This window comes from Vanessa tameamea, chromosome 10, assembly GCF_037043105.1.
Source record: "Vanessa tameamea isolate UH-Manoa-2023 chromosome 10, ilVanTame1 primary haplotype, whole genome shotgun sequence".
NCBI classification, from domain to species: Eukaryota; Metazoa; Arthropoda; class Insecta; order Lepidoptera; family Nymphalidae; genus Vanessa; species Vanessa tameamea.
This window is the reverse complement of record NC_087318.1, coordinates 2,260,550-2,285,793: the sequence shown is the minus strand read 5'-3', so window position 1 is coordinate 2,285,793 and position 25,244 is coordinate 2,260,550. Positions and strand designations below refer to the sequence as shown.

General features: G+C 31.6%; 1 protein-coding gene across 1 annotated transcript; it reads left to right on the top strand.

Annotated features, from left to right (window-relative positions):
* Nucleotides 1-964: 964 nt before the first annotated feature.
* Nucleotides 965-25,244, top strand: LOC113404383 (facilitated trehalose transporter Tret1-like). Its single transcript, XM_026645259.2, has 9 exons — nucleotides 965-1,234; nucleotides 9,754-9,889; nucleotides 10,212-10,426; nucleotides 12,339-12,483; nucleotides 14,373-14,511; nucleotides 16,087-16,253; nucleotides 18,008-18,203; nucleotides 24,252-24,435; nucleotides 24,983-25,244. The coding sequence occupies exons 1-9, from the start codon at nucleotides 1,202-1,204 to the stop codon at nucleotides 25,163-25,165; spliced, it is 1,398 nt and encodes a 465-aa protein (XP_026501044.2). The 5' UTR covers nucleotides 965-1,201; the 3' UTR covers nucleotides 25,166-25,244.

Here is a 25,244-nt window from a genome sequence, read left to right as displayed (position 1 = left end):
TTTATGTCCAGCAATTGTCCCATAATCACTGTCACTTACGCTATTAATATACGAGATTTTAACATTGTAACGACTCTAAACTACTGGTCCTAATCGCAAATAGTAAATGATAAATTGTATTTAGATGCAGAAAGCAATTAAAGTTATTGTTATTCATATATTTCTTTTAAATGAACATTTAAATTTATGTGACAGTTAATGTTAACTTTAACATTTATTTTTCCTATTTCTTTTAACAGAAAATGTGTACAGGATAATGATATAGATAGATAGAATTTTCTGTTACTTTAGAGGTATATAACTCTTATAAAATTTATTATTTATTTTACTTTTACTCAAAATATTCCTTAAAAAATGTAACAAACAAATAATTATTTTACTTCTAATTTAACAAATTTTAAAAATCAATTTTCCATCTTTGTTTATTTGTTAAACAGAATACGAAAATAACGTAAAGTAAATCAACTTTTGTAAAACATCATATTTCCATGCCATACCGTGCCATTCAATTTAAATACTTTTAGAAACTCATATTTTCATTTAATTTTCGTAAGAGATGCATGAAATACTACTAAGTGATATGTTTTAATGTGTATATTGTGTGTATCATAATTTATCTGAATACAAACGCTTTTTGATTAATTTATACATTTTAAATAAAACCATACACAATTGCGGATCACTAAAAGATAATCTTGTATTTTTTCGTTACATTAACTTATTATCCTAGACCTTATTTCGCTGTGTTATCATAAACAACTACATTTCAATACGCAAACCGTAAATTCAGTAAGACTCGGTTAGGTCGTCATTTAATTCACGCCTAGGTGTCATATTATTTTGTTAGTTAAATGATTTGTTCTGGTCCATGTCGTTCGACGTCATTTATCGCATTAGCGGTAAAGTACAATCTCACATGAGCACTGTGGAAACGCGGATTTTTTTTTATTCGATTGTTATCTCTAATCAAAACAGATCGTAAGAAGTCGTAGCTGGTTCATTCATAGCCGGCGGTCAAGAGGCACCGGTGTCTCGCCTGCTCCATTTAATTTTTATTCGCAAATTCTCCACGTTGTTGTAGTGCCAAGGACTGTTGTCGCGTATCTAGGAAGAATTACTCGAGCTAATATCGACTCTTATATTTTTTTTATCTTAGAATAACGTCGTTTTTCAAGTGAGACGCTTGACTCACTTTTTCGAGATGACTAAAATACCAGAAGCATTTTTGAAACAGGTATGTTTCTTTTAATGTATATTCTTTATATAAAAAATCCTCAATAATAATAGCTTATAATTACATAATTCTTATATTGTTTACTATATTAATACATATAAATACGAGTAAAATATTTAATTAAGAATTCGATACTGTAATGCAAGTAAGCATCATACATTTTGTTTTTTATATATAGTAATACGACTTGTAATTTTATTAATAATCGACGTACCATAATAATTTAAATAAACAAGTTCAGATTTAATTGTTATTTCGTTCTCAGGAAGCGTTTGTGTTTTACAGAAATCGTTTAAATAATAACGATCAGCGTCGTTACCGTCATTATTTTTTATCTTTTAATAAAATATTTTTTTTTTAATTAAGTGAGATACTAAAAAAACGCAAGGTGACATTATTTTTTTTTAAGTCGTTATCAAAGAAATTAGTATTAGTAAATAAGAAATGAATATTACCCATAGGAGAGAATAGGTATATACTTATATACATAAAAAAGGAAAGTCAAATTAATATATATACAATGAATTTAAACTACGTATAAGTAACTCATTATAATGTATCCATTTTTATTACTTTGTTTTTTTTTTTACATTCATCAGTAGGGTTATTCTGTAAGTCACCTTCTATTCTGTACTCACCGCGGAACTCGATCTTAAAATGTCTGGATGTGATATGCGACATTGACAATAATAATTATAAGTATGCATATGAAAATGCTGTATCACCGTCACTTGGCTCTCACCAACCTTCTCGAGTGAGATACGGAGTGAATTCGTAAAGAATCGCAATGCTAATCAAATTTTAGCAATTATTCTTTTGAAAGCGTATTGACGCTTGATTAAAAATATGGGTTTAATACAGTCTCATATTCTATTCTCTTCATTAAAAAAATAATTATGACAATTGTTTTTAATGTAGAAAGCTTTGACTTAGATATGTGAATGAATAGTTTTAGCAATTTTCCGGTTTTAATTGGACACTAGTCGATACTAAACTTGAATTGAAGTTTTAATTGTTCTACTTCTGTCTGTAAAAATGTCACGTTCATCATTTAATTCCCTAAAATTCATTTAAGTGTTAAATAGTGTAATTAATTTAATTTTTTATAACTACGACCTTATTTGGATGAAGAAAATTGCATTAAAAGAAAGATTTAAGCTCTGCTAAGCTAAACTGTTTTGTTCTTAAAATCCTTTTTAAGTATGTACACTAAAAATGTTATAGGAAATATTTATAATAAATTAAAAGACCTTCAGTGATGTAGGATGATTTAAAAGTGTAGGTAATCGAGTAAAATTCAAACTGTATTTGGTGGTAGGACTGTTCCCGTCTGGGAAGTCATAACATCTTCGTTCCCAAGGTTGGTGACGCCTTGGTGATATAAATTTTTAATATTCCTTAACAGTACCAATGTCTATGGGTAGTGGTGACCCCCCACCAATAGGTGTCCCGTTTGCTAATCCCTTTACTATTTTATTTTAACGAACGTGGTCAGAATTAAAAGGTAAGATTGTCTATTGATCTGTAGACGCATCCTGCTTATGATTAACAATACACGCAACGATCAAAATATTAAACTTAATAGCAAATATAATCAAAATAAGATAATTAATAATTTATTAATAATAAATTTTAACTAATTATAACATAGTTATTACGAATAAACTTATAACGTAATACAAGAAATAAAAAAAAATGTATTATAGGGTCAATTCAATCATTTCCCGCTTTGTTTTATAAAAAAGTAAAACGATTTCAATTTCCTGTTGCAATCAAATGTGTTTATGCCATGTACTGACTATCTAAACTAGCGCACCAAATGTTATTCTATTTTTAAAAAATCCAACAATTGCATGCATTTACTTGTACTTGGGAAAATGTATTATGTGTTTACGTGACTTTATCGTTGTCCATTCCATTTCGACTTTTATTTTACAACACTGCAGAGATTACATTCGTATTACAGTGACATAATAATAAAATGTTGATTTCCCTAGTAAAGCTAGTTGAATTGGCCTCTAAATACTATTGTATTTTTTTCCTTGATGAAACTCAAGGAAAAAAAATGTTTAAACATCATACAAAATTGCAAATATCTCCATTTCGTGTTTACAATTACAGTAAATCTGTTTATCAACTCGTCATGGAGATATACAATTATGTTTCGATGACAATAGATTTTAAATCACATTGTGAAGAAATTATAAACAATGGTCTTGTTTAATTTATTACTATATGGTTACAATTATGCACGGGACTGTACCGGGCCCGCGGGTTATATTCTTTCATATTGAAGTAATTAATTATCTTAAAAATATAAAACTTTTATTTTTATTAATATCGATCCGATTCGAAAGGTCAGTGATCCAGAGTAATTACAGGCACGAGGAACATAACGTCTATTTTTCCATGATTGATGATGGTAAATATTTCTTTTAGTGTCATCAGTCCCGTTTACTATTTGGTGGCCCATATGCCAGTCTGCCTACCTATGTTAAATAATATATACCTTCGAGTATTTTATCTTTTCGTTAGTGATAATTAGCTGATTGATATATTACGTCTTTTCTCTATATACTTCAGACTGAGCACAGATTTTATCGTAATAAGTAGTTCCGATAGTTTAAAGAGATACACATTCGCACTTACATATATATATATATATATATTTGCATATTTAAATATAATACTTATTTACAAAGAGTGATTCTAACAATATTACAAAGTATTTCCTACTACACGCAAAAACGAATGCGATTGCTTTGGCTGGCAAATGTATACCGGCTTGATTACGCAATCATGATTTAAGAGAAAAATAAAAGTATTTGAAATTATTTCAAGTAATAGTAGATAGCTTGGACTAAATTCTTTATCTTGATGATTCAGAACGAGATATAACGCATGTATTATACATGAATGGCCCACGACTGAGCTATTGAATTGGTATTTTGTCGGTCGCCCGATACGGCGTTTACTGAAATTACTAGATAGACTTCTTCCGTTGATCATGCGATGCGTGATTTACTTGCCTTTGTTTGCTTTTTAGAGATTTTTGTAGTTAGTCGCGTTTAAATTTTAGTTTTTTTTTTTTTTAGTATTTATTAATATGTAACATAATATGTCGCCTTGACGATAGTCAAAGAAAAAAAAATATAAATTCAAAAAATAAACCGATTTATTTCATTAAACAGTTTCGATGACATTATGAAACAATATTTTTTATCGATCGTTTTACTTAATAATTAAAAAATATTACGAAAATAACGAACCACATAAACACATCCAATGTGTAAATAATTATGAGATATATTATAACTCTTTAAATTGCATAAGCTACTGTCACTTTAGCAGAATCGACCAGTCAAAATGGGGGAGACTATTAACATAAACATAACATAATCAGCCTGTAAATTTTCCACTGCTGGGCTAAGGCCTCCTCTCCCTTTGAGGAGAAGGTTTGGAGCATATTCCACCACGCTGCTCCAATGCGGGTTGGTGGAATACACATGTGGCAGAATTTCGTTGAAATTAGATACATGCAGGTTTCCTCACGATGTTTTCCTTCACCGCCTAGCACGAGATGAATTATAAACACAAATTAAGCACATGAAAATTCAGTGGTGCCTGCCTGGGTTTGAACCCGAAATCATCGGTTAAGATGCACGCGTTCTAACCACTGGGCCATCTCGGCTCTTTAGAAAGTACATAAGGAATAGATATTGTAATAGCATCACTTTAAATCGTTTGGCTTGACTATAGTAGTTGTATTTATATACGCGTACGTAGTACGTACGTAGTATACACGCACAGAAACTTAAAATGACAGAAACTGAAAAGCGGCAATTGGAATAAGCGCTCTTAATATGATACTAGTGGGTCACCCGGTTTTGTTTTCATTTCATTTAATTGCAAACTGCAAGTTTCTCATCCACATTCGGCGCCGAAATGATAAACCTTATTTAAATATTTTTTTTATGTCAAATAGTATGCATTAATTCAGTTAGAATTGGAGATTGTCGATAAAAAATTACTTTAATTTTGTTTACATTTTTAATTTTTTTCCCAATACAGCCGTAGTAACTCTCTAACCTGCCAGCAACTTTATTCCGTTTTCTAAAATTAATTTTAATCATTTTAATAAATTGCAATTAAGAGTCTTCTTTATTTTTCTGCACATCTACGGCTGGAGTTCTTCAAAATGAGATCATAATCGGTTTTTATGTGCAGCTACCACCCACAATCACTGGGACAAAAATCGGCTTACGCAATTACTATTTATTTTGATAAGAATTGGACGAAATTTATCGATTATTATTTCCCATTTTCGAGATCTGTAAATTTATTTTTACTTACAATGCTTTCCTCGTTACTGTTGAATTTTTGGCATTGTTCGCTGGTATGGCACCCGGACTGCGCTAACATCATAAGCTGTCTCGAGAGAAACACGTGAACAAAGCAATGAGTCCTGATTTCATACACTAAAATAATATAAACTTTCGCACTTTCGTTTCCGTTATTTTTTTTCTTTTATTTGTTTAAATTTATGTTTATGTAAATTCTCCAGTATATTCCCAAATACCGATTTATCTCGTTAGAATACATTGTGAGTCGGTGGTATTTTCAGGTTAATTATGTCGATTTAAAAATGCTTTTAATCTAAATAAGAATGCTCTTATTCGGATTTAGATATTTTTTTTAGTGACACCTTCGAAATTAACAGTTTATTTGGACTTATACAGAATTATATTGATTCTATAAGAGCATAGTTTTAGTTTAACTGTATTAACATAGTATTATTAATTGACATACAATTGATCATCACGATGACTTAGTTTTTATGTTAACCATTTACATATAAACTAATATTACGAATACAAAAGTAACTATGTTAATTTTTCGCGACGTGACAGAATGTACCACTGCTGGGCTAAGGCTCCCTCTCCCTTCGAGGAGCAGGTTTCGAGCTAATACAACTACATTGCTCCAATCCGGATTGGTGTATACACATGTGGCAGAATTTCGTTGAAATTTGATATATGTTAACCTCTTCACAATGTTTTCTTTCGCCGCCGAGCACGAGATGAAATATACACATATTAAGCACAAGAATCTCAGCTCTATGGGATTCGACGTTACATACTGAGCCGGTATTAATAAAATTTAATTTTGTCTTCATTTTGTCATTAGTTTCTTTTTGACTTCAAGGAGGTGAAATTATCTACCGATTTAAAAAAAAAAAACCAAATCAAATGTGTTTTATTCAAATAAACTTCACAATTAAGCGTTTTTGATTAATCTTCAATATTTAAACACTACCAATAGTTAATAATTAGAATGTAGTAGACCTACTTACGATGACATATTTTATCAATAATATTATATATAAAGCTTAAGAGTTTGTTTATGTAATCTCAAAATCTTGAATTTGAAAATATTATACATTTATTGAGAAAGGTAAGAAATATAAACCATATGACATCACACTACGACACAGGGGGCGAAGCAATAACGTAATACATAGACGTAAACCGCACGGAGCAGCTGGTACATCTACATATGACGTGTTAATATAAAAAATATCGACCTTTCTTACATAGAAAGTTATTAAGAAGCTGATTATCGGCTTTAATTAGCGAAATAGTTAATCTTCTAATTAGATGACATAATTTAAAGATTAACTTTGAAAAAATGACAAAAACCAAGAGAAAAACTATAGCAACATCATATCATATAAAATCGGGGTAAATGATTTTGTTTAACGATTTTTATCACGTTTGCACTAGCGGCTGAAACCAATTAATTAATGTGGTTTTCTAGACCGGAAAAGAAGATCCACAATAATATCAGTTAAAGTAAGCAAGCCAGCACTGAATATCTTATTACGAAGCAAAAATGTCCCTGCACTGTTCAAAAAAATAACCATCATTTAAAAAAATTAAAGTATGTAGTTATTGAAAGAATTTATAAAATGGAAATGGAAAAAAAATAAAAAATTAGAAATTCGTTAATTAAAAAAATATTTTTTTTTGTTGCGGAGAAATTCACAAATAAAACGTCTACACTAAAGAGACTAGAGAACGACTGCATAGCTTAATGCCTTTTACCACCACCGCCATACGAATTAGCCTTAGACACCACACATCGTGTTTATCATAACGAGGTCTTGTCGTGTAAATCACCGTTGTACATTGTAAAAACTCATATTATAGGCCAGTCAATAAAGCCCGTGAATGTCAAGTAATTAGTATCATTATGATTTTTTGATATGTGGTTAGGGACGTTAAAATAATAACAAATTAAAATTTTCAACCCTCTGGGGTGAACGCTAGGGGGTTGAGATGGTGAAAAGCGTTTTTGCTTATAACTTTGTGAAAAAAATTGTTAGATGGTTGAAAATTGGACAGAAGGTGTAAATAATTATAACTTACCTTGTATTAAAATTTCAACCTTTTTTGTTTAGTGCAAAAAAAGTTATTAACAAAAAAGAATGTGTCATCACCAAGGCCGATAGATGTTACCCATCGAATTTTTTGACCCGATCGAGTGATCGACGTTTCGTTTAATAATGATATTTATGTATTAATAATAATGGCAATGGCAATTAGATAACGTAAATATCTTGCCCATTGTAATATCTACAACGATCCTTGTTCCAAAAACTCTCTCGACTAACTCAAAAGCCCTGCAAATGACCGCATCCACCATTCCACACTTATTCAGAAGGCCTTTCTTATTTAATTCTCAACACTTGCCGTGTCACACGTAAATTCTTGTCATGATCATATGCTAAATTCTATAAAAACTCAAAACTCAAATTACCCCTCTAAAATGGAGAAAAAAATTGGAAGAAGAAAAATAATAACAATTAATAATATACACAAAAGTCTTTGAGCTGATGAAGATAAAAAGGTTTTTAATTATGATACAATATTTTAATTATACCACGGTGATTGAGTTCACATTTTATCAATTACAAATTGGTACTTGGTTAATTCAATCCGGGTGAAGAAAAGTTCTTTGTTGACAGAAACGACCTTCGGCGCTTCGCTGACTCTTCAATTAAGCAATTATAATGAAATGCTTAGGTTTTGACATTGGTTTCCTAGACGGAACTGATGGCTTTGCTAACACAGTTTCTTTTTTTAATTTTCAAGTGCCAATATTAAAGGAATACAGCTTTGATTAAAATATAAATAAAATCATTAATAATACTTCCAAATATTTTTTAATATTGTAGTAATATTTTTGGAAATATATCGATTTATCACGATCTTTTTTCTTCGATAACTATTTTTTTACATCCCTAATTCCGTCTTACGTTTGCGACGCCATTGACGTCTGTCCGATGAAGTATCTTTAATGTAATCTTAGAATCTGAATCAACGATGAATTTGTTTCACATTTATGACTGACTATTTGTGGAGTGAAAATTTGAGATAAGGAAGAGTAGATAATGTCGGCTATTTTGTGCTTGAAGTTATAGGAAAAAGCAAAAATCTAACCTATGATTCCAAGTTCAAACCCAGGCAAACACCATTAAATTTGAATGTGCTTAATTTGTGTTTATAATTAATCTTGTGTCGGAGTGGGGGAAGGAAAACATTGTGAGGAAACCTACATATGCTGGGGATGTCACGTGTATCCACTAACCGATATTGGAGCAGCATCTTGGTACAGTAAGCTTCTTCTCTTCAAAAAGAAGAGGAGGCTTTAACCCAGTCGTGGGAAATTTATACACAATACTGTCTTTATAATTTAAATGTCCAGTTTGTGTATACAAAATATTTCGAGATCATGATTTAAGAGATAGGAGGTACAATGAAATTGCCATATTTTGAATTAATTTGTTTAGTTTTTATTTTTTTCTGACTGAGTCTTTTACATTGAACTTGACTCAAGGCTACGTTAGGATACCATATCTCCCAAGGTTGGTGGGGTATTGACATTGTAAGAGGACGGTGGTGACGTTTTAAAGTCAGATGGACCGTTTGTCAGTCTAACTATCTTTTTCTTTAAATAAATGTCATAGCGCTAATTAACTTTTAACTTTCAAAAAAACGGTAGTATGTAACGAGGTGGTACCAATAACTCGAAAACGACTTGACTAATGTAAAAGATAATACTTGATTCTATTAAGGTAAATCCATATTTGGGTAAAACGTAAGTTATAATAGACCTCGATTAGTCCAAGAACTTAAGTGATTATCATATTTCAACAGTCTGCATTTATCACCAAAAGTTTGAGCAAAATTTCAGCTCAATCATTGGCAAATTGTAGTTTAAAATACAGTAGTATATTTGACCCTACACATTTTACCCAATACTTCTAGTTTAAGTTAATAACAATATATATATTTTTTAAAAGTGCTGACTCCTGAGTATTACTGATAAAGGCCACTGTCGTTTATCACTGTCTAGAAATAAAGTCTAAATAAAAAGATTGAGGATGCTGGCGTGTGGGATTTTCTTGGAGATATCCTGTGACGTAACAACCACTGCTTATTTTTAAATTATTTCAGTTATGGCTCACCTTCGGCGCTTCACTCGCTTTCCTTATTATTGGCCTGGTCCGAGGATATTCAGCTTCCGCTATACCTTCAATAGAAAGTCTGGAACCAGATCTTATTCAGCACAGTGAACAAAAATCATGGATTGGTAAGTATCTAATTAATTTGTTCATCGCTTATCCGAACTAGAGGATGTCTCTGATTTTTGCAAGAGTGATTAAAGGATATGACAAGTTATGTGAATTAAAAACACTGTTTTTTTTGTGTAATGTATTTATATTTTATGATGCCATTATAGATTTCGTTGAAATTTAAAATATATTAACGAGTAAAACGAAACACAAATTTCAAGGCGAGTCTTATTGAAAACGACCTATTGAAGTATCAAAGTATGTGAGAATCGGCGTAATTGAATATTATGCTTTCATACGTAATTAGTCTATTTGACGATGATATTTGTTACTCTACAGGTGCGATACCACCATTAGGTGCCTTCCTGGGCAGTATGTGTTCCGGACCATTAATGCAACGTGCGGGCAGAAAACGAACTTTGCAACTGACTGCACCACTTTGGGCTGCCAGTTGGCTAATACTCGGATTTGCACCTAACTTTCCGCTCGTATTGTTGGGTCGTATCATGTCAGGCCTTTGCGTCGGCTTCGCTTTAGCGCCAGCTCAAGTATATGTGAGTATATTATTTATTGCAGTTTTTCAATATGTTAATCAAAGTGTGTAATATATTTAAGTAAACTTAACGCTCACGTTGTATTTATTCACTAACTTTAGTCTTAATATGATATTAAAATCAATTTATGATTTTCGTATTATGCGTGAATGTTTCTTGTAATACGACAAAATATAGCTAGTTGGTTTAGATTATTAATTATATTGAAAAAATGAAGGCTTATTATGAGACTCAGAGACTTGGACTCTAATAACGTTTTGTAAACCTTATACGACACAAGCTACAATATATGTAGTTAGAAGTAGTTACAGACGAGCTGAGAGAACGTTTCCTGAAGTCCAATTGGTGTTGACGCTTATTACAATAGAAACATAAACGCTTATGCAATATATGAACGGACACCCCTTTTGTTGTTGCTGCGTTAAAATACTTTAATTTAGTACAAACCTAATTTAATACAAAATTATAATACATGTGACAATACAGAAATAGACCTAAAGGTATTCAATGCAAGTGTGTCCACGATGGTTGAAGATATAAATTGATCATCCACGTTATAGCATATAAATAGTTTACACATAATTATGTTTCATATCTTGATAAAACATGTGCTGCAAAAGGATGCACAGCTGACAATAATAGATGTGTATGGATGGATATTGTACATATATACTTTAGTAATTTTTACAAGTATAGAATGATCTCTCTCTTTACAAAAGGAACAATTTTTTAGTCGTCACAAAAAGTTTATTTGATCACTTTGAAAAATAAATATTGCTAAAAAAGCATTTCGAACAGTTTCAAATAAGATGCCAAATATAATAATATAGAATTTTGAGATTGTTTGTATCCTACAAAACGATACAGTATTGGTAATACCCTTCTCCTATTCTGTTGTTTAAAAAATTATTATATATATTCACTTTTCGTTTAGAAGTTATTATAATTCGATTAGACGCTATTTCCGTGCTACGAGAAGGTCGGAGTCGTTGGAGAATTCATTGTTTTTTTGTCTCTAATATTTTGCGAACAAAAGATGATGTTGACTTCAAACGGCGTGCGTAACACCGTAATGACCATAATATTAAAATTTGATTATGATGGACATAGAATGTTGTCGTTAATGGTATTCAGTGGGAAGTTGACAACTCAAACCAATTTACAGCAAAACTATTTTTTTTTACATTATTAGCTAGAATACTCACAGGCTCACTGACACAAGTCAATTTTAGTCGATGTAACCGCATAAGTATTATCGACCTGTACAGATTATCAAACAGATTAAAGCAATAAAAGTCGATTCAATATAAGTTTGCTATATATAATTTAAATTTACATTTGCCTCAAACGTTTAGTTGAGCAACAGACGTTTCAAACAGTCTCAGCCATGTATGATTATTGTTTTTGTGTAATTCCTTATTTTAATTTATTAAGTTTATTTCTAGTACGTCAATAATATTTACGTAGGTTATAGATCTAAAGCAGATGTCAGTATAGTTAACAGTTCAACATTGTTACTTATAAGGAAGTCTGTGTTCATTAATAATTGCTCAGTGTAATACAAAACACATTTGCTTATAGCAATGTATAATTAATATTTATATCGTAAATAAAATATATTCAACCTCCAAAAGGCGTTTCGATTCAGTTTTACTTACATAACATATTTTTAGAAATAAACGCAATTCGATATTCTAATATAAAAAAGATTTGTCAAGAATACAATAGTGATTGTAATATTATGAAGTATTTTTATTGACTGTGGGTATTTTATTTTGCGGATTGGTGTTCTAATTATACACACATATTTAATAATGTGTAGGAATAAGAATGCTTTCTAATATGTGAAGTAAATGATATAAAATGTATGTGTATTTGAATTAAGAAATGACTTAATAAGTCTTGTTGTAAGGTAAGCGAATGCTGTGATCCTGAAATCCGTGGAAGGCTCGGATCTCTGCCTACACTGTCCATGTCACTGGGCATTCTAATCTCCTACTTGGCCGGTAACTGGCTGTCATGGAGACATCTGTCCTTCCTCTCCGCCTTGTTCTGTGGTAAATATGTATTTTATTACAAACAAAGATAAAGATTTAGTATAAGATAAATTAATTTGTTTTTTTTTTATTTTATTTTTTTTAATTAATTTCGACAGAAAAAGAACGAGATGGAATTTCTTTTAAATATTTATTCTATATATTATTATTTTAAATTTACATCAATTTTTTTTTTATTTGGTCGTGATTTAAATTACACGCGTAATGAAAATATAATACGCGAACATGTTGTCGTTGCGTTATTTATTTACTACATACAGATAAATAAACATCAAATAGTGTAGTTAACACTTTAATAAGCAACTTCACTATAATTTGCTGTACGCCAATTTGCGACATAATGACGCTTGTGGCTTTTTAGCGTTAACAATGTATGTATATATAAAAAATAAATATCTTATGTGAAATACCCGTGGGGGGGGGGGACAATTCTGCAAATGAATATACTAAGAAATTGTTACTTCATCGCAATTGAATCGAAATGTAATTATTGCAGTTTAGCCATTTTCTTATTCTACTTATACAACAATCCTAATGCGGTTCGGTCGAAGGTGAAACTTATTGTAATCGTTATACGTAGCAGAATAGGACCTCCGTTACGACTTAGCTGAGATTTAATTTTGTAAGGAATAGAAGAAGTTGGACCGGAATAGAGTCGGCAACGTAACGTTACCGTTATGAATTAGTAGAATGGACCATGTTACTCTTCATACTCGAGTATTCAAACGATTTTGATATTTAGTTATCTTCAAAATTGTTTGTTTTTCTTAATTAACTTCTTTTTTTTTAAATTATATTTAGATGTTACATCGTAATTGATCAATGATCATGATCAATAAAATAATTATATATATTAATGTCTTAAAAATCTTATTAGAAATAACAAAATAAAAATTATAAATAGCTCAGTATTGCGAAGTATTTGTATTGCGGAGAAAAGTAGCAAAATAGAGTAAATATACTTTAAAAGCATATTCCAGTTGAATGGCAATTCCGATTATCTTGGCAAAAAAATGAATTAGTCTTTTCACTAGTATCCGAGAAGAGGTGAAGTCTTGGAAATGCCTTTGCACTATTTATGATTTTGTAGTATAAACTAGCTGTGCCCGCGACTTATTGTTAAAAAGTTATTGTTGTAGCCTGAGTTACTCTTTATTACATCAGCTGCCTGTGAAAGTCCCGTTAAAGTCGGTCCAGCCGTTCCAGAGATTAGCCGAAACAAACAGAAATACAGACAAAAATTAAAAATAAAAGATATTTTGGTATATATCTTCTATACATATGCATTTAATAAAAAGCGGTTAATTTAATATTACAAACGGACACTCCAATTTTATTATATTTATTGATGTATTGAATGATAACTTTATTTATTCGGATTGTCATGTACTTCAGCTATACAATATATATAGATGAAATAGTTTTGATTTCCGAGATATTAGTCGCTTAGTTTGACGGTCAGTAGAACTATATTTTTATTTATTATAACGTAAATAACGTTATACCCAAATGTCACATAATGTAACTATAATACTTTTGAGTTATATAATTTTTATTATTCTTATAGTTATATATGACCTTAGATTATTTATATATATATAGATAGAATGTCGCATAACAAAACAACTAAAACAAACGGGCTAACTTTATTGTCCTGGTGTGCGTGATGGCTACGCTTTACATGTGCTAAACGTCATACTAGTGTGCATGTAGTTAACGGCCAACTGTTTGTTACTATTTCTTTCGACGCATTCTCCGCTATGACACTTTATCTAAAGATATAAGTAATCAAATCTCAAGACAGCTGTTCATAGTATTATATGTCGTGTATTTTGTGATATACTGTTAATTGGTTAATATGAATCAAATTTATGTTTTATTTCTTTTAGCGGCTTTATTTCTTGTTCTACTACCGTTACCTGAGTCTCCAATATGGTTGAGTTCAAGAGGCCTGGACAACACATCCGCGGTCAAGTGGTTGCAACTCTCCCAACATGCCATAGCTACCGTCAAAGAGGACGATCAAGAGTGAGTTTTGTTTGAATAATAACGTACATTAGTAATTTGATTGCTTGATTATACGTATATATTATGTCAATGCCAATGATCGTTAGGCCAATCTAACAAAATATTTATGAATACGAAGTAAGAAAACAAAATAAACAAAAATATATTTTTTTTTTAATATCGCGCTAAAATAAATTGATTATTATGTCAATCTGAAATAGTTTTTGAATTTATAAAAGGGCCTTAGATTATACTATATGTTATATTTATGATATAATGTTAATTAAGTCAGTTTAACTAGGGAATAATGTCACTTCGAAGGTTTCATAGACCGTACGGGACGTAACATTAATGGATAGGTTACATACGTTTAAAAACACACACACTGAAATTATGAGTATAATAATAAAATATTGTTTTATAAATATGTTAACTAAAAAATTGAGGTATATTTCTCAAATAAAAAAAAAATCCGACTAAGGTTTGTAGTATGAATATTACTTTCGGAGATTTAAACACTTGTATTAGCGATGTTCGATGTGTGATAAATTCCTTACGACAGACGGGGTGACATCTTAGCTTGTACTTAATCATATACTCAACTCTTCTGAAATGTTTTTTTTTTTTTTTAATATTTTTTTATTATGAAATAAAGTTATACTGCTCTATTTCTAGAAATATTATTGGTACCAAATTAATTAACTGCATAGAAGCAAGTGCTGTAAAGGCTACTTATATGTTGTTCCTATGGCATTATATTGCTTTGTATTATACATTCTACGAAAGACAAGAATTTTCATATAAAAAATCGGTTCAAATACAGGTAAGAGTTAGAACTTAAGTTCGCTGCACCGATAAATAATTATTGTATCATCTAATCAAACTATTGAAATGTACAGCACTAGATCGCTTATAGAGAACAGTTTTCTCGAGACAAAAACGTCGTTAGCGCCAGGAATTACGTGTTTCATTCATTCGTAATGTAACAAATTTGACAGATTGTAGGATGGCGTCGTCTTTAAATAAATAATTATTATTTCAATTGTGGCATTACGATATTATTAGCTAGGTATTCAATCATTTGAACAGTAATTTTACTTAATCGATTTTTGAATTGTTACCAAATAAATCCGGGTTAATACTTTGATTCGGATTTTCAAATTATTATTAGCGCCACTCCGTATGTGGGCGCATTGAATGAATGGCAAGGCCACACTAATGTCAGGTGAACAGTCTGCAGTTCAGTTGAGTCGAACAGTGAGTGTTCGGAACGCCATATTTCGTGCTTTGTATATATACAAATATATGTCTTATTGTGACTGTAACTGTCACCAGGTCTATTATAGTCTTTATTCAGTATAATAGTCAGTCTAAGATACAGGCTCGGCCTAGTTCAGGCGCTTGTACTCATAGAATAAGTACATACAAATTGTAATATTATTTATAAGCTATAATACATCCTTGTACATTATTTGGTTTTGGTTCTTAAAAAAATAAATATATATATATATCTATATCTAACTATTTATAAATAAAAAGTTGCGTAATAGTTATTGAGCTGATTATGGTATATTTAACATTTTTTTATTCTCGCAGGCACAATCAAAAAGGAGAAGAGCCCAAAAGTCTATTTACACGCGAAGTATTCTTTTCTTCAGCGGTCATCAAGCCTCTCATTGTGGGGTTTGCCTTACTCTTCTTCCAACAATTCAGCGGTATCGACGCCGTCATCTTCTTCACAGTCGAAATATTCCAAACCGCTGGTAAGGATACGTAACATTTATTGTAACACATGACAGCACTACGGTTTATTCTGATAAAATATAAGCTATCTATGACCTACTTGTATAGTCTTTGCAATTTGAAGTGACACGAAACAAACCCGGAAATCGTTGATAGGAACCCAATCTTAGATTCGTTAACATTATCACTATCTACGTATGCACTAAACATTATTACATGCTTGCAATTTTTAACACAGATAAATGTGGTTTTGAACTTAACACCTGATAAATCCGTCCTTGGTACTAAGAATGTTCTTTTAACAAGAACTTCTATTTTGGTTTCTGAATTTAAGTCCATTTCTAAATTTGAAAAGTAGAACATAAACACATACATTATTTTTATTTTTGTCTTAATTTGTTGAAAATGTAATTATTTTATATAAACATATATGTTTTCCTTCCGTCATTTCGTCTTTTTAATATTTTATTTAGCCTTTCTGGGATTTGGCATCTTTCATGATGATATTGTAATTTAAGTATCTATAAATGATGACTTAATGAACATTACATTACATTTTACATTAGCAGCCTGTAAATTTCCCACTGCTGGGTTAAGGCCTCCTCTCCCTTTGAGGAGAAGGTTTGGAGCATATTCCACCACGCTGCTCCAATGCGGGTTGGTGGAATACACATGTGGCAGAATTTCGTTGAAATTAAACACATGCAGGTTTCCTCACGATGTTTTCCTTGACCGCCGAGCACGAGATGAATTATAAACACAAATTAAGCACATGAAAATCCAGTGGTGCCTGCCTGGGTTTGAACCCGAAATCATCGGTTAAGATGCACGCGTTCAACCACTGGGCCATCTCGGCTCACAACACTCACTTAATGAACATTAATATAATAAAAATGTTGTTTTATTGAGCCTAGTTGATATTATCGTGTGATTTAATCTGAAGATTAATGTACTTTATAGTTTTTGTAACGTGTTAAAAAAAATGATTTTTATGTTTCTTGTCAAGCATGTTTTGATAGCGTTGCTAACAGACATTCATACTGTCTTATTTGATTCTAGGCATAGGCAGTAATCCCTTTATTGCCCATTCTGTGCCCCGTCTACTTTTCCTTTCTGACTTGACACAATTTTGTACTTAATATATGCATTCTAATATTGAATCAGTCGTAATTGTTCCCAATTTTTATACGACAAGGCAAAAAAACACCTTAGTCCGCAAGCACACGCGCGTAAACACATCCATATACTCATGAATATATTACAAACACGCACAAACATTCATGGACACACAACACAGAAGCGAAATTTGGAATAAAAATCCCTGAGGAAATTAGTGCAATTATTCAATGTTATGTAACAATATAATACTTGCCCGATATGTATTTCAAGGCGCAATAATAACATAATTATATTATAAGCGTTTAACGTGTAATGATAATAATGACACGCTGGCTCCGGCGTCGCGTTGATTTATCTTATTTAATTATACATCCGTGTAACGTAAGTAATATTCATGACTTTGCCAGTTCGCATGTGTAGTATTGCATATGTACATATCAAAAGTACTCCTTAATTCGTTGGTATTGTACTTTGAAAAGCTTTTCGTTTTGGTTCTAAAAAGTCTAATTGGTTCGTTGATTTTGATTTATCTCTTACTTTTGTAGCCTTTGAAGACTGTTAGTATGAGTTTGTCTGCCACGTTTGTTTGTTATATGTTTGAATATGTGGGCTGACTGGAAATCAGAGCAAGTGAAAACACCGTTTTTATTTGTAGGAAGCAAGCTAGACGCGATGACAGCGACGATCATAGTGGGCGCAGTGCAGTTGTTCAGTAACGGAGTCAGCACCGTCCTCGTGGACCGAGCTGGCCGTCGGCCGCTGCTGCTGCTCTCTGCGGTCACGATGTGTGTTTCCATGCTGTCCATGGGAGCTGCTTTCTACTTTCAATTTGAACACAACTCTTTACTGGGGTGAGTTAATGTACTACGAATATTTTATGAATTGCCTTTAATTAGTAATATGTATTAATGTAATTCAAAAAGTAGTAGTCTATATCTGTCTAAGGAATATTTCGCGTCGATTGGTCGTAACCTCACAAAGACTCATTATTGTTTGTTAAAACAATAGCACTATTTGTAATGAAGTTTGTGTTCGGGATTTCAATATAATCTCATGCCTTTTGAAAACGGATGCCTGAATATTTTGTATTTGTGGTATGAAATATATATGTCTTTTGAAAGGAAAATATGGAAGGATAATATTTTCAACCGTGTTCAATTTACGTGAAATGTATATAAAATAGTATGGAATATTTTTTTATATTAAAATTGCATTCTAAAACACGACTCAGTCCAATGACACGGTGGATATGTGAAAAATAAACAATACGAAACGGTTCTAACTCAAGTTTCACGTTTATGACGACCATTAGAGTTTTCTTTCCAATGATTTACTTTATTCATCGTCATATACTTGTTAAATTAAATTCAATTCCTTTGTATGTGCGAACAATAGTTTTTTTTTTCCTATTTAATAGTTTAAGGAACGCTAATTGAATGTTGACTTGTGGTTAGCGTGTATTGACATGTGCTCTAAATGATATAATTATTATTTATGTACAAACAACATACATCAGTGAATCATCGCTTGCCGAAATTCGTATATAACTATATGTTTACGTATACTTTAGTGATATTTGTTACTACGTAAATATAACTCACATCTCTAGTAAATTAAATGTTTCATTACTGGGCTAAGGTTAATGTAAATGTTTCATTACCCCTCCCTTTTAAGGAGAAGTTTTCGAGCTTATGTCAACACGCTGTTCCAATGCTGGTTGGTGGTTACACATGTGGCAGAATTTCATTGAAATTAGACACATTCAGGTTTCCTCACGATGTTTTCTATCAGCGCCGAGCACACGAGATGAATTACAAAAAATTAAGCACATGAAAATTTAATTTTGCTCGCCTGGGTTCGAACCTGCAATCGTCGGTTAAGATGCACGCGTTCTAACTACTTAGCCATCTTGGCGAGCACTAGTAGATATGATAAAATTTATTAAAATTACATGAAAGGTGGAAGTTTCTTTGTTTCCGATAATACTTCGGGCATAAAAATATAAAAAGATTTGTGTGCATGTAATAACGCTGCGTGAGAAATTCAGTATTATTAGTAGGTATTATAATGAAATCAAATTGTAATCCAAATTTATAATTTAATTAAAAATAGGGTTGCGGTTCCGAATCTCTTAAGCCTTAAGATATTTTTGCCGGCACGTCTTCGAAATGTTTTCAACCGAAATTTATTTTAAATTTTAGGTAAAGCCTGTTTGGGTTTATATAAATGTATATTTCTTAACTAACTATTTTTTTTTCGAAAGACATACTCAGACGATTATATAAATTCTACGACAGCATACACCTACCGAAGGTATTTTTTGTATATATTCTCCATAATTCTCTAGTCATTGAATTAAAGAAGCAAAGTATTAATATTTTACGAGTTTATCAAAAGACAATTTCTAAAAAATAAATTGATACAAACGTGACCTCAATGCCATTAATATAAAAACATGTACTTAAAACCTAAATTAAATGAATTACCAATTTAATTGTATATAAATATATTTTTTAAGCAAATTCAAAATAATTAATGAGTTTACGTTAAATTTTTATCGGCGTATAATTGTATTAGTGACACTCATAACTGCAAGATGACTGTATGCGCGAGAAGACTATTTTAAAATATATAAATAAGAATATTGTATGTGTAGATTTACATAGATGTGACTAACCAATTCGAAGAATATTTTTTCTAATATTCCAGTAAATACTATCAAAGGATTTAATGCGTCACCCAATGACGCTTTAGGCTTATTTAAATTTTACTTTCCCAAGATTGAGGTAGAATTTTCCTTTGTGAATATAACTCCTTGCTAAGTATTAAAAACTTTTAAAACATTGAATCTTAAAAGGACCAGCGATCTATGGGATCTATCAGTTGCAATTATTAATAACCTAATTGTCGACTTGGCTCCTTATTTAGCTGTCATCTTTAATAAATGTGGAGAATTTGGTAATTTTCCTGATCTATTTAAATTAAGTAAATAATCCCATTAAGTCCGGTGATAAAAATGACCCAAAAAACTATAGACCAATCTCTATTTTGACAATATTAAGTAAAATATTTTAAAAAATCATGCTTAATCAATTGTTATTATACTTTAACTCGATCAAGCTATTACACTCTCAACAGTTCGGTTTTACCAAAGGTCGCTCGACTACTGATGCGGGTATAGCATTTATTGAGCACATTTATGATGCGTGGGACAGGTCACAAAATGCTATTGGAGTTTTTTGTGGCTTCAAAAGCTTTCGATTGCGCTAGGTATGGTATTCTTCTAGAAAATCTTAAATATTATGGAATCAAGGGCCCTGTATTGGAATTCATTTCTTCCTACCTTAATGAAAGAGTTTTGATGGTTGTTATTAAGGGTGCAAAATCAAATGACGCTTTGGAACAAATGGGTGTACCATAGGGTTCAATTTTAGGACCTCTGATATGTTTAATATATGTAAATGATTTACCTTATTTGTAAATAAGACTTGCGACATTGTAAAGTACATGTATCATCTGTAATATTCCTTGTTTTTTAACTCGACAGAGAAATAAACAACTATGACGTTGTAAGCAGTGCTCTGTCACGGGTTCTTGATTGGCTTGACATAAATAATTTGGTCCTAAATGCAACCTGCCAATGTCAAGTGTCGAGTCAATTCTACCGAGGTTTTTTTCAATAAAGAAAGACTTGATTTTGTTGAGTCGACGATCTTTCTAGGGGGATCACTCCAAAAGTCAGTGGGGCACCCATTTTTGTACCCTAGCAGGAAAATAAGTAGTGTCATTTATTTATTCAAAAAAAACTATTTCAATACTCACGGACATAAGTGCTGCTAGACTAGTTTATGTATATACTATAGATAATGTAGCAGATATTGAAATAGTATTTATTCTGCAGGTATATGGTACAGAGAACTTTTTTGGGCAATGGTATACGCATACATAATAAGACACAATATATAACCAAATTTACCATTTAAAAAAATAAAAAGTTTTTAAGACTAAATTAATTAATTAATCTTATTATTCAATAAAATAATACTTTATAGAAAGAAAACGCCTTTATCAAGTCGTAAACTCTTAGTACTTTTTGAATCTAAAGCACTAAACAGACAACTGCAATAAAATTAAACTAACATAGTATGATAACTAGGTTCAAAATAGTGTAAAATGTTTGGACTACGTCTAGTGTCATATCAACATAAAAACTTTTTTATGGCCTAATTAGTCATTATAAGATTTAAATCAGATACGATATCTTCTACTGAATTGTCAAAGTCTGTTAATGTTATATATTTTCTTGAAATTCTTGCAATTTTGGAATAAAAACGCTTGTAATATTATTCGGCCGTTATTTTAAGTGACGGTTAATGTAATGACGTGACGTGTGATGAGTCATTCCATCGGCACCGGGAAGTGGTAGTGATTCCTTGGCCTGCAAAAGCGGCGGATATACCCTATCGAAAATCTATGGGGTTTGATGGTGCAGCGGTAGATAAATAATAACGATAGAACTAAAGCAGCTGTCGTAGAACATTGCCGAAGTGACTGGAAGGGCTTCAGAGGAACCGACATATGCTCTCGCCTTGTTGGATCAATGCGACAGCGATTAAAGCTGTGATTGATACGAATAGCGGATACACTTGTTTTTAATAAAATAAATAAGATTTTAAATTAATTAAATATTCGTATTAGTAGTTCAATGATATACATACAAACATAATAATTGTCATAAAAATATATGATAATAGGCAATATTATATTAAATAGTTTACAAAATAATTTAAGCTTCTAATTTCATCAAATAAGCTGATAAGATTGTTTAAACGAAATCCGTTATTTATATGTATATGTTTCAGACCGCGCTTCTCTCTAAAAATTATACATTTAAACATAATTGTTACCTTATATATTTTGAATGTAGAGATATTTACACTTTTAAGCCAACAAGTTCGAGCCTCCCTTCGCGAGAGTGTCATATTCCGCTTCTCTTGGGAATTTAAACTATAACAATAGTATAGCTCTATATCAATAGGTTAGTAGTTCTTTGCGTGTAATAAACAATACTTACGTTTATAATATTTTTTTTTATTTATATGACTGTACGAAAAAAATGCCATCGGGAAACTGGAGTTTTTAAAAGTATAGCAAAAGTTTACTTATTAAGGTAATGCTTTTTTATATTTATTCGCCATCAGCAATTGCATTATATAAAAGGTAGGCGTCCACAACTTTAATGTTTCTATTTTTATTGAATATATTTCTATGAAAAAAAAAAAACAAAATAAAATATATCGTAATTTGGCTCAAAAACTGTAGCAGCGCATTAAGAACGGCCCCATTATGTTTTAAATAAAAACTACAATAATTATTTAATATATGTATATATATTTAATCATTTTATGAACACTGATTCCAATCATAACTGGTTATTCAATATATATATTCCTATTAAAACTTTATTTTTATGTTTTTTCTTTTAGTGTCGTTATTTATTTTGTTTTCTACTTGGTGGTAGGGCTTTGTGCAAGCCTGTCTGGGTAGGTACCACCCACTCATCAGATATTCTACCGCCAAACAGCAGTACTCAGTATTGTTGTGTTCCGGTTTGAAGGGTGAGTGAGCCAGTGTAACTACAGGCACAAGGGACGTAACATCTTAGTTCCAAAGGTTGGTGGCGCATTGGTGATGTAAGGAATAGTTAATATTTCTTACAACGCCATTGTCTATAGCGGTGGTGACCACTTACCATTAGGTGACCCAAAGTAGACTCTTACAAGCACTTTTGAATCATCATTTTACGGAACTATATTATAAGTAAAACTGCCACCGGTTCGGAATTTAGACTCTACCGAGAAGAACCGGCAAGAAACTCAGTCGTTATTGTATCGATTCTCATCATTCCGCTCATCTATTTCAACATCATCTTAGATGAATGTATTCACTTTTCATCCGCCGCCTTTCACAGTTTTGTATTAAGATAAATCTGTAAGAACAAACTCGAAATTCACTGCAGACAATCGTAAAATGTCAGAACGTGACATGCGACATGGACAATAATAATTATAATATTCAAAGGATACGCGCGTCAAGATAGCGTATCCATTGTAAGTCGGTTTTTACTGCTTGAAGTAAATTATTACCGAATAATATTGCAGGTTTTACATACATAGTTCTTCTTTCGTAATAAAAAGATTTATCTACGAATTCGTATACATTTCATGTAACTTTGATTAACTTAACTTATTATCATGTTTAAGTTGAATTTGTCGCCTTGAACAAGTAATAAACAATTGAACCCAGCTCAAGAATTTGAAGGTACATTTTTTTTTTTTTATTTTATCCAGTGACAAGAATTGATTACACTAAGGCCTCAATTATCTTATATATTAATAGTGTAAGCCGGTTTTGTTGCAGTGATTATGGGACGATAGCTGCATACCATAACCGATTTTTTAATCGGTTATGGTCTCATTTTAAAGAGCTCCAGCCGTTGATGTGCAGAAAAATAGAAAGAGAATTCTTGATTGCAATTTATTAAATTGTTATGATTTAATAAATAATAAATTTAAGAGAGCGGCTCTTTGGCTGTATAACAAAAAAAAAACAAATGTCAAACGTGCGAACAGACGTCGTCAGTTTACAATAAAATTAAATTAAAAAAAAACTAGTCGGTTTCGAAATTTGTAAAAATCTGTTGAATAAACGAGAAGTTTCGCGAGCGACCCACTAGTACAAATAAACATTAAAAATTGCTTCTGTACAAATGATGACCGCGTAGAATGGCGGCAAGCATGGTAGCAGCATTTCCCCGTTGAATCGTAATTCCGATCGCCTGAAAAAAAGAACCACTCCTACAGTAATTATTTATTTTAATTTAGACATTTATTTTAAAGGTACCTGCCGATTGCCAGCTTGGTGGTGTTTATGCTGGGATTTTCACTTGGATTCGGAGGCCTTCCGTTTCTACTGCTCGGGGAACTGTTCCCCGCCCATTACCGTTCACAACTGTCCGCCATGGCCAGTGCCGTGAACCTCATGTCCATGTTCACCGTCATCAAATCTTATCATGCTTTGGAGGTAAGAAATTATGTCAATAAGGTTTTACATAACATTTTATTTGAATCAAGGTTAATCATATTATCTGTTCACATGGGATGTCATTTCTAGTTTGGTTGTCAAATCATTAATAAAATAAGACTACCGTTTTAGCAACGCTATAAAATAAGCTTTTTTAATGTGTAAAATAAATGAAATAGTTTTTTTATAGAGTGGAGTAGTAATGCCCCAAATTAATTAAGGAATTACTAATATTTATATACTACTACTACTACTATTACCCCTCCTTTTAAAGTTATCACGTGTGTTTGAAGTGGGGACGACAATAGCCCAAGGAGTCGGGATCAATCCTGCGACTTTTTACATCACTAGGCGGCCAGTAAATCATTGAGCTATTGACGCTTCGAAATATATTATATATTTCTAACAGATTGACACAACTGTTTGCGAAATTTCAGCTCAATTCCTACAGGTTACTGGTTTACATGGATAGTAATCGTATTGCAACAGTAGTTGTTTCATAATAGAATATTATATTTACAAATATCAATGGTTCGTTCTTTTTCAGCGTGTATTGACTTCAGCGGGAACGTTTTGGATGTACGCTTGTTTCTGCGCTTTGGCATTTTTCTTCGTTTTATTCATGGTTCCTGAAACGAAAGGGAAATCACTCGCTGAGATAGAACAACACTTCCGGGGCAAGAAGAGGAAAAATGAAGTCGATTTGAAATCAGTTCAAACTAAATTTTAATCATAGTAATAAAATTAATATACATAAGTTGAAAATGTGCGTCTTCGGTTTCTTGGAAATTGTTGTTTAATGTTATGAT